This window comes from Antrostomus carolinensis, unplaced genomic scaffold, assembly GCF_000700745.2.
Source record: "Antrostomus carolinensis isolate BGI_N321 unplaced genomic scaffold, ASM70074v2 scaffold3412, whole genome shotgun sequence".
NCBI lineage: Eukaryota > Metazoa > Chordata > Aves > Caprimulgiformes > Caprimulgidae > Antrostomus > Antrostomus carolinensis.
This window is the reverse complement of record NW_010300058.1, coordinates 46518-58021: the sequence shown is the minus strand read 5'-3', so window position 1 is coordinate 58021 and position 11504 is coordinate 46518. Positions and strand designations below refer to the sequence as shown.

The following is an 11504-nucleotide window of genomic DNA, read 5'->3' as shown; positions in this document are numbered from 1 at the left end:
AATGCACAATTAGTGAATTTCCCTTCCGGTAACCATTGTATTTATTATTATTATTATTATAATTATTATTTTTTGCCTTTAAAAGTTCGTAATGCCTTAACCCTTTAAATGCTGAGTAGCTGGGGAAAAAAAAGCATTCAATTTAAATAAGATACAGTGGATTAGAGCACTTAAAGGGTTAACACAAAATACTAAGTGGACTGTCACCACAAATAAAGTGTGAGTCACAAAACTATGCCGTCCCTCTTAGTTAAATTTGGTAGGTAGGTCTGGGGTTTCATAGATATACCATATATAAATACAAAATATTAAGTAAAGGCCTCCATTCTATACAAAAAGGACAGGAGGTGTTTTGCTATCAGACTGTTGTCTGTCAATGATCTGAGTATTTTCTGAATCTTTTCATAATTTCTCTTTAGGAACTAATGAAAAGCATCACATTAGACTTATTTTTTTTAACGAACTAATCCTTTGCAGAGTCTACACTTTACCTACTTTGGGAACAATTATATCTCATTTCTGAATTCACTGAATTCACAAAGTGGCATATACAGTCTTTTGCAAGACTTTTTTTTTTTTTTTTTTTTTTTTCCTCTTTGAATCTTCTTTACTTGGCTGGTAAAAACGTAGTCATGCGATTTCACTACCTCTCGGTCGTAACAGTGTTAGCATCAGTGTTAAAGTCATTTTCAACCACATTGTCATAACCATCCTTTTCGATACAGTCACTAACAGCCTTGAGGACAATCCGCAGCCGCCTGTCCATCGCCTCCAAGTGAGGCTGGTAGAGAATGGGAGCTATTTTATCTTTTAGTAAAGATTCCTTCATCAAGAGACTGAGTTTGTATTCCTCCTTGGCTAACAACTGTAATCGCAGATAGGTAGACTTCCTTATTCTAAGAGAAAAAGGAGAAAAAAAAAGGCAAATCATTATTTTCATCTCTAATGATCCTGATGGGGCTAAGAGGCTTACAGCAATAACAGTGTAAAAACCTTATTATGTGATCTGAAATGAGAAGCAGGAACTGTCACAGTTCTAAGGAGCAGCTGGCATTGTCACCTGGCCAGCAATCTTTGGGAGCCCTTAGTGGAGAGGTTTTGGAGCAGAGCTCTATGGTCAAGCACAGACAAGTCTTCACATTCCTCAGGTGGATAAGGCACCAACTGGATCTGGTGCAGCATTCACGGGGTCATGTCCATCTTGTCAGTGACACATGTGGTACACGTGGTATTGTGCTGGGGTGTGGGCAGTGGCAGCAGAGGCTCCTGCTGGTTTTCCCTGAAGGGATGCCCACAGCCTTGGCAGACACAGAGCTCACCCAGGGTCCCAGTCCTGCACAGCTGAAACTCTAAATGTCACCTGTCCTCTCTGAAAATCCTGGCCAGGGGCACTGTGGGAAGCCTCTGTGAAGCACTTGAACAAGTTGGGGGAAGTTTTGTTACTTGACTTCCATGGGATGTGTATTTTGTCTTAATAAAGTCTCTCCCACAACAGCTCACAGCCACGGTCCTGCCAGGTCCTGATCTCAACAAAGCCCCTAACGTGCTAGTGCCAAGGCTCAGGGCTAGCATGGGTCAGGTTCCCTGAGCAGGACCATAACATCTCCTCCTCTCCATGGTCTGCAGTACAAGATTCACTTGAACATCTCAGTCCTTTTAGTGGAAACAAGTGCATAAACTGGGAAACAACTCCAGAGGTGAAACCCACCTGCAGCACTGGTTTAAAGGCACCAATATGGAAAGTTCGTCATGGGAGTATTTTCCAAACCTATTTAAAGACAAAAGCAAGAACATGACAAAGGCTGTTTTAAAGACTAACTTTTTTCTTTTTTTTTTTCCCCCAGAAAGATTATTAAAGGTATTTACCCTCTTCCATTATCTAAGTGGATAATAAATGTTTCATTTCCAAACTTCTCAAAGGTTTCATAGTGATGTCGATCCATGTTGCCTATGGGATAAAGAGAAAAAAAGACTGTCCTCACTCTGGTTGGCTGCTGAGCCTGAAGGTCAGGGCAATACAAAAGCTACAGCTCAGTGAGAAGCCCAGCACTCCTCAAACCCAAAAGCTGTGTAGGGCAGAGAAAGGGTCTACTGAGCTCATTTGCTTCTACTGTAGAAAGCCCAAAGCCTGCAATACTGGAAGATGGCTGTTTTGCCTCCAGGAGCTTTCCAAGCTCTCTGTAGCTTTTAAACTTAAGCTCTACAAATCCCATCAGGAGACAAAACGAACCTTTCCACCCTCCAGCAACTCCTCCTGGGGTGAGCCAAGGAAATCCCTCTCAAGTATGATGGTATCTCTACTGCTCGGGGAGCCTGGGCATCCCTAAGGTAGCTATGTCCTAAGCCAGCAGAGCTTCACTGGTGAAAAGGAGCCCTGCTGCTCCAGCCCTGGGTCAGTGCGGCGTGCAAAGCAGCCATGATACGTGTGCTGGGTGCGAGGCTTAGCTTAGTGAGGGGAAAATGCATCCTTCAAGCAGGGATGTTAATCCATATGACTTTGCTAATATTGTATTAAACATTTTGAACCATGACCAACATCTTGTTTTTCCTCTAATAGGAATTTTGCCCAAATTTTTGGCTGCCTGGAAAGCCAAAATGATATTATGGCTCTAACATACGGATCAGGGCGCCACTGCAGTGGTACAGCTGAACAGCTCTCTTTGGGCACCCATAGCAAGCAGACGTGTGACCTGCTTTTTAAGTGCAGAATACTGGTGTCAAGCTATGAATTTTGTCTCCGTGATGGAGGTCTTGAGCCTCTTATAGATGCCACATATGGCTCCTGAGTTGTGATTTGGCCTCTCCTGCTGCAGCCTATTGCAGAAATCTCAGCAGTGGCAACAGCAGAGGATATATGTCCATGCTGGCATGTGTCCGAGGATCAAATATGTATGTTGGCACCTTACAGGTACATCAGCTGCAGCAAAACAGGTTTCATATGAGAATGCCTCAGTGTTAACCACCGAGTAGGCTTAGAATAGGTCACTATTACCTGCTTGCTAATAATTATTTTATTCCGATCAGGTTACAAAAACTTCCTGATACATACCACAGTTGCCTCTGTGACAAAGCAAAACCTTTTTTTCCCCCCTCTGACAGTTTATAGAGCAAGCAGCAGTGAATATTACTGAAGGCTGAAAATGTGCCAATAATGAGCAGTCCTTGCCTGCACATCCAGGAGCTGTACGTGACAAAGGCAAAGCACTCACTAAAGCAAATTGTGAAGCCCTTAACTGTCGTGAAGGAGACTAGCCTGACCTGTGTTCATCATCACTCTGCATTTCTGAGTATCTTTGTTCCTTTAATCTGCACTGATGGGAATACATAACCATGTAAATCTGCATTTTCTCATAATCATCTAGAACGGCACATACAGTAAATGCAGCTTCAACCATGTTTTAGCAAACTGCTGAGCTATGCAGAGCGGTGTAGAAAGAAATGGTTCTTATTCTAATTAAATGTTGCATTTAATTTTTGAAAGAGATGAAACATACCCATTAGGAAATCAAAAACTGTCATATCCATTATATCCAGAATTCTGGTCCCACTGTCATACGGGGGTGTTTGTTTAACCTCTTCACAATAATCTGGATCAACTTCCCATCTGGAAAAGCAAATATTTTGATATTTTAAGAGACATACAAAGCTTACTGCGTATTAAAAAAAAATAATGTTATTTTGCAAAGATCTAGTTGTATCACGTTCAATTGAGGGTAGGGTCAGGTAGAGGCAGCAAATTCTTCAAGCTGCTTCCAGTAATGCAGGCAACTGATAAAGATTGTGACTGATGAAAAAGGAAGAAAATCACAAGATGGAAAACTATCTGGCTAATAGCTTCAAGATTTAGGAGACCAGCTGCACCATCTGTCATATGATGAAAACATCTGAGACTTGTTTAGGGCTGCTGATAGCAGTGAATCTTTCTCCCTCTGACAGGGCTCAGATAGGTCCCATTGCATCCTGTCAAAGCCACTGGAGGTATCTGTCCCATGAGGGAATTACGCCATTGAAGGTCCTTTCAGGTTGAGGACCATAAACCAGAGCTCCTTGCAAGTGCAAGAATTCTGTCCCTTCCCAGGAGCTGGACCCGCTGAAGAAACACAGATGCTCTCCTAAGCCTCAATGCTTTAGATCAGGCAAGGGCAGTGACTGCAGCACTGTTTTATTTTCCTACCACCCTTGGCAGCTGGCGAACCTTTTGCTCACCACTACTCACTCTGCTTTCTTGCGCTTGTGGTAGGAACGTCTCCAAGGGTTTCTCCAGGTTTTCCTTTTGGCTAAAGACAAATCAGGTAGGAAAGCAGCCAGAGACCCTTCAATCTGATCTGGTTTTCCACACAGGGCATGCTCTGTTGAGCAGTAGTAGGAGCATTCCCCATAGAAGCAGATGTTGTTGGCTGGCAAATAAAGGAAAAGAGTTTTAAAACCTACCCTTAAACTAGTGTTCAAGAATGCATAAAAGCACTGATGTACGTATGAGCAGAAATAAATCTCAGACCCAAAACCCCGTTACCACACATAGTTTTCTTCCACTGAAACCACTAGAAAGACACTAATTTCAGTGGCTGGCATCACACCCTATGCTGAGCTCTCTGTGACTCTCTCCAGTCTATTTATATTCCAAAAAAACAATTTTTTTTTTCAATCTTTTCCCCTCTCCTTTAATTTCCTAGATTTATACATCCTTTGGGATATATTTGTTGCCCCAGGCTGGAACCCCAAATCCCACAGTTGAACAAGTGGCACGTGCCCAAAATTAAGTCACCTTTCAAAATCTTGGCTCATTTCTTCAAGAACAGACAACATTTCATTCATTTACTTGCTGGTATGAAAAGAGCTGGCAGTTTTACTAAGGAGAATTATTTACTGTGAAGACTCATGTGGGGGTGTGTGTGGAAAGTGGAAATAGCACAGATGTAACTCTGTCAGCACACATCCCAAACACAAATTTCTTTCTCCACACATCACGTTACTCCAACAACCACAGAAAAAGAACCCGCGGCAGGTTTTGGAGCATGTGTTACCTTAAAACCTCCTCAAAGCTGCCATTTCTGTACCAACAGGAACACCCGCCTCTTTACAAGAACCCTCTTTCCACGTTAATTCACTGGAGGAAGGAGACAGCAGCTCATCCCCAAACCCCACCAATGTTGGACTATGAACAAGAACAGAAGCAAAATACTGATCTTCTTCTCAGTGTACTACAACTCTTTTGACATTGCTTTATGCACATAAAATGTCATTAGAGGAAGACTGTGCCCTTTCCTTATGGTAATGCATGAAGCTGAGAAGTCACATTGCTTCCTAATTCCCCACAAGGCCTCTGAATTCAAATATTGTTTCTGAGCTACTCTCCCTTTGGGCAGAATCAGTATAAATGAGGCAGGAAGGACTGGTGAATAGAGGGAGGTGGTTTTCTGCCTGTCACAGAAGATAACACGGCTCAGAAAGGTAAGCTGGTGGGTTTTCATCATCATGATGCCCTGCAGCACACCACCCTGCACATCACCACAATGTCCCCCTGGTCCAGACCCAACCTACAGCTGGCAAAGCGCTTGGTGGAGATGGTACACTGCTGGTGCGCAATGCAAGGGAGATGACGGGTTAGGAGGACAGGGAGCAATACTGGTCCCACAGCTATGGTGGTAACAGTAGGGAGGGAGAAACAGGGCAAGGAGCTGTGACTGGCGAAGGAGGAGAAGGAGAATGTGGAAGAGCAATGTGATTGTAGTAATTAAGCATATTATCTGAGACCAACTGCTAACCTTGGAATTATATCATCTAATTGGACTGAAAGGCTGGTGTGTTACTACTTCACAGTTTGCCTCAGCTCTTCATTTCCAAGCACTTGTTGATGGCCATCAGATTTGTCCATTAAGTTGTGATTACTTTACTGTGGACACAGCCTTCTCGAAACCCTCTGTTGTGGCTGACTCATAAGGGCCACCCATCTATCTGTGCTCAGGAACAACTCCAACCCGAACTGTATATTTACATTCACAAGGCTGGCTCATACCAGTTAAATATATCCTGACTCAGTCCAGAAATATCTACCCTGTGGTCAAAAACCTCGTTGACAATTACTGAAAGGAAAGTACTTCAGGGAAGAGAAAATAAAGAACAGAAACTACAAAAGGAAGGAAGGGAGCACTCAGCATGTCTATATTTTAATTTTGTAATTTAAAGTGTTTTACCATGCAGAATATGCTTTCTTTAAAATGATTTTAAAAGCTTTTTCTTACATATAAGGCATACTTAGTGCCTTAGCATTTTAATTAAAGGAACAGTAGTTTGAGACTTTCCCTGAGCTAAGAAGTGACCATGTACTTGGCCAATAAGCCACTTGGCTTGGCTATTTCCTATGAACGCCAGCACAAATCTTGGCACCACTCTTCACACTATTAATGTCTAAACAGAAACCCCACTCATTTTTCCTTTTAAGCAACTCAGTAATATAACTCATATCTCCGAGAGTGAAGTTTTGAAAACCTTTTTATAAATTGCACGGGAAAAGAGCAATCATGGTTAGTGAAACTTGGGTTGGAAGAGACTCTGGAGGCCTCTGGTCCAAACTAATGCTTCAGGACAACACTAACATCGGAGTCAGACCAGCGTTGCCTTCTCTAGTCCAGGTTAAACAAACCTGACACCCTCAGCTCCTCCTTGTACACCAGCTCCAGGACCATCCCAGTGGCCCTCCTTCAGACTCACTCATTTCATTAGTCTAAAACCAAGTGTAAAGTCAACATGTAGACAAACCCAACTTGACACAAGCCCTGGGTGCACTGCCCTGTAGTCTATAACCTCTCACGAGTTTCCTTTTCAAAAATGCTATTGCAGCATGGACTTGGCATAGCTTTTGCAGGGCAAACACAGGTGCCTCAGCTTTGCCTTTGATCATTCTGGCAAACCCATGAGGGTTTCATGCCTCCCTGTGAACCTCTTCCATAATTCAGGATGCAAGCAAAGAGTTGTCCAAGCACCTGTGGGCACGGCTGCCAGCTGCAGATGGTCTGCAAGCAGGAGGATCATACTGGGCTGTTAGGAAGGTTGGGATATTCTCAGACATCAAAACTGGGGAAAAACATCGGTGATTTATACCCTTAAAAAAAATTATTGCAGACAAAGTATTTCGAGGGGTTCCAGGCTGCCACAAGGGGTGATTTACAAGAAATGTCATACAGATGCTGTTTGCTGCAGGCTAGCACAGAAGAATTAGGAGATATAAAGAGATCCCTTATTTCCCTGGTGCTGGCCGCCCCGGCGGGAAGGCAGCTCTCTCCTCTGTGCTGCAGCCAGGGTTTATGTTTCCAGCCATTTGCAGCTGCACTGGGGCTTGTGCTTCAACTCAACTGTGTCTGCATCACCTGCTCGTCTGCGGAGGGAGGGAACCTATGCAGATTTATCTTGATCGCCGGAGACAATTTATCTTCCAGGGTTTCTGTGACCTGACTTCCACCTGGCAGCGGGAAGCCGATGCTCAGTGATCTGCCACCGTCACTGTTTTGTAAAGAGCAAAAAGCCCAGCAATGCCTCTCCCACGCTATCGCAGCCTCTGCTGCTCACTATGTAAATCTGACCTTTCAAAAAAGGAATTATATTAAACACAGCATTTTGCACAGTGGGAAGATAAATACTGTGTTTATTAGTTTGCTTCTGAATTTAACTTTGGGAACAATGAAACTCTGCTCTGTATTGTCAACGAAAGCAAGTGGGACTAATCATTTGACAGTAATCACACATTCGTATCCAGATAAATCTTCAGGAAAGCTCGGGGGCTGTGGCAGTGATGGCATTTGCTGCTGAAGTGACAGAGCTAGCACGTGTGCTGCCTGCACCACGCCAGGCTGTTCATCCCTGCTCCTGCTGCGCTCCTCCAGCTATTGATTTTCCTACGGAGACCCCATCGCCTGTCAGCAACGGGAGTCCAGTCCTCCGAGCGATGGCAGGATGTCTCCTGTCAGTAAGACAGAAAACTTGTGGTAAAACCACAAGTGTGTTTCTCGGTGAGAAATTTCTTTCAATGGCAAAGCTTTTTCTGCCAGCTGTTATTCTTCCCTGTGGGCTCAGACCTGCGGTTCTTACTCTTCAAAGCTCCTGTCCAATTTCTGGGGGCAGTGGAGGTGAAAGGATGCTGTATCTCAAGTTACCATTAAAGAAATTAACTGCTTTGATTGATACAGAAAAGACATCTTGATATGCCTACCTGAGTTCTTACGTACAGACAGAGAGATGAAGCAGCCTGAATTATCTGGGGAAACATTCATTTTTAAGGTTTCTTAAAAACGTAGGGAAAAAAAGCGGTTCTCAATATAGAAAAACACAGTTCTCATTAAAGACTTCAAGGTGCAGCAGCAAGCCTCTTTGAAACCTAAGTAGGTGACCCACATTCTGCTCAGCAGGCTGAGGGTGAAATTCCAGCTTGAGACACGAGCTCAGTGCTTCACTGGCAATCCCACATTAAGAGCAGAGTTTGGCCTTTCCAAGGCAAAAAACAGAGGGAAAGGGGAGAGGAGGTCTAATTGGAGTGTGGTCCTGCTCCTCCCACTAGAATTGCCCAGCCCATATGTTTCTCTCTTACGATACGATATAGGTGTTTCTGCACAGACCCCTGTCCATAAGTACACCTGCATGAGAAGTGATTGCCAGGAATTTGGCTCCTGCCGAGTGGGTAGGAATGGCAACAGCAGCAGCACTGGCAAACCAGAAAGGGAAGGATGTTTATACAGGCTGAAACGTTCAAATGCTGCAAATTTGCAACACACAAACTCCTTCTTCATTAAAAACCAGAATTGTTTCCCCAAAGCACTAGAGGCGAGTGAATCCCAAGCTGTATTGCAAATGTCTGATTTTCATTATCTGAGGATGAATGGATACAATTCGTAATGAAATCCACGCAAAAATCATGGTCTAGTGATCGAAACTCCAACTAATTACAACAATTAAGAACCAGAGTGTCTGTGTACTCATCTGCACATTTTCTGTGCATCATCCTGATAGCTGAACAATAATTCTTCTCAGGAAGAAAAGGAACAAGTGGAGATACCTTAAAGCAAATTGCTTGGCACAGCAATTCTTTTATTGAGATTTGCATGACTGTTAATAGAGGACATTTAACAAACCTGTGCAATTGGAATACTGGAAAGAACCTTGAATATTTACTAAAGCAATGCATGAAAAGATCTTTCTTTTACCTGCTGAAAATAATAGCTAATTCAGAATTGCTATTGTTTGCTGAGAGGGGAAAAAAAAAATCCATAATCCCTTGGAACTGGTTAATATGAACAAAAACATAATGCTTAGTGGCTGTGTAACATTGATTTCTTTAAGCTGCTGCCTCAATTACTTCCAAAATGAAGGCTGACATCATTAATATGTCTCTTTTTTCCTAGCAAATTACCATTCATTTGTAAGAGTAGCAGGGCTACTGCAGTCTGCCCTGCTGCAAAGGACGTAAAATTAATTTAAATAATTACTGACCTAATTCCATTTCTCATGTTTAGTCCAAACTGCCTGGAAGTGCACTTTTCTGCAATCTGCTTTCTCTCTGAACGCAGCCTAATGCATTGACTGACCAGGCTGCTCACAGCCATTTCCACTTTCCAACAGAAGAAGCGATGCTGCTCTGCAGGATGCTCTGAAGCTACATCTGCCTGCAGCTCCCTGGCAGTAAGAAACCCTGATTTCCATGCCTTGTGGGACAAGTGAGATGGCCCAGGCGTGGAAACACAGTGAGGTTTCTTCTGACACATCCCTGCACTGGTCCAAGGATGTATTGATGAGCATAAAAAATTTCCCCCTGAGGGTTTCCACTGCAAATAGTGGTCTCCCAGCTTGAGGGGAAGAGCTTTGTATAAAATCAATTACATTTAGTGCTTGTTTAATTTTAAGAGATGCATATGGGTGCATGGAGAGGGATACCTTGCCAACAGACACAACGTGTCCCCATAACAATTGTCACTGAACACCGCTGGGGATGGAGATGCAGAGACACAGCCACCCCAAGTGGCAAGTATCCATATGGCACACCTCAATGTCAGCTTTGTAACCAGTTCTCCCTCAAACCCGAGTGACTTTGGTCACTGCCAGAGTGGACAGGTCAACCTCGTCCAGTCTTCTCCAGGCTCCCTCATCCCTCTCCATCATCTCCCTAGGCCACCAGGATCAACCCAGCACCCTCTTATTTTCCCTTTTCTGCCCTTAATCTGCCACTTGAGCTGCCTAGGTTTGTGAATGTTTCCAAATTTGCAATTTAGGACCTTTATTGCTTTTTCATTAAGCATTAATTAATGCCTGCCTCTTAAGGTCAGTAGGAAATACAAGACGGAGGTTGGGCATATGTTAATGAAAATCCGACTAATTAAACTGGGGACTTGTAGGGAAGAACTCTGACAAGTAACCAACATGATTTAAGCAAAATATATTGATTTAGGAAATGTAAAATTGGAAGAAAAATTAATTGCTTAAGCATTTTATTCTCCAGAAAAGCCTGATTCATAGTTAATCAAATATTTTAATTGAATTTATCTGAGGCCTCTAAATAAATTTGAATAAAGGATTATGTTTGGATCATCCCTTGGATGTCTGGAATTTCATAACAACAAGATAAAGATCTTCATCTGAACCAGCAGTCTTAGTTCTGCATTGCTGTGCTCTGGCTGCTGTAAGCTGCTCAGTACTTGAGTACAGTTTTGTAATTCTCAGAAATCACTCAAGTTCACCCCTAAGCTTTGATATATAACCTGAGAAGACTAAAAAGCAAGCAAACCTACTAATCCATGTCTTACTTGCTAAAATGGGAATAAAATGGCTTATATTTCAATTGGGCCAAAGTACTCTGTGCACATAAACAGTCTCAAGATTTTTTTGCCATCTTTTGTGTGTGATTGTTTACCTACGAAAAAATCAAGGAAAAAAAAATGTAGCCAGACAGAGACAGAGAGGGAGAGAAAGGGACTGAGGCACAAGTGCCTAGCTGGAGCAAGCAGAAATGTCTGCACATCAAGTTTGGTGAACACTGTCACCGTGTACTCTCACCACTGTCACCATGACTCTACACATAAAATTGGAGCACTCATAACATGGGGTAAGATGAAACCTCTTGTAATTATGTAATGTATTTTACAAGTGAAGTTACTGGAATAAATAACTGCCTGCTCAACTGTCCTGCAGAGCTAACATAAATATGAAGCTAAAAATAACAGCCATAGTAATGACTTTATTGGCGATCACAAAAGTGTGATAAACATTTTAAGAGAGAAAGCTCTGCAATGACAGGGCTCTGGTTTCTAGCTAACAGCAATAAATTACAGTTACATCGGGAGAAACTGTAATTAAGTCTTTGGATCTTGACTTTAGGGATCTGGGATAAACAGCTTCTGGCCAATCACACACAGAGCAAGGGAGAGATCTCCGGGGGTTTCTGCTCCAGATTGCTGTTACACAAGCCACAGCCTGAGTCCAGCAAAGCATGTTTGTATGCAGCTGAAATAACATGAGTTAAG

At 42.9% G+C, this 11504-nt stretch overlaps 1 protein-coding gene across 1 annotated transcript in view; it reads right to left on the bottom strand.

The window, feature by feature from the left end:
- Nucleotides 1-567: 567 nt before the first annotated feature.
- The window catches only part of FAM20C (FAM20C golgi associated secretory pathway kinase), a gene marked incomplete at its 5' end in the record, with an annotated part of 55819 nt that continues 44882 nt past the window's right edge, over nt 568-11504 (bottom strand). Inside the window, 5 exons of the mRNA XM_010162984.1 lie at nt 568-896; nt 1709-1768; nt 1867-1948; nt 3495-3604; nt 4217-4397. Of these exons, the coding sequence (XP_010161286.1) occupies nt 644-896; nt 1709-1768; nt 1867-1948; nt 3495-3604; nt 4217-4397 (686 nt within the window). The remainder of the gene's footprint in view (nt 897-1708; nt 1769-1866; nt 1949-3494; nt 3605-4216; nt 4398-11504) is intronic.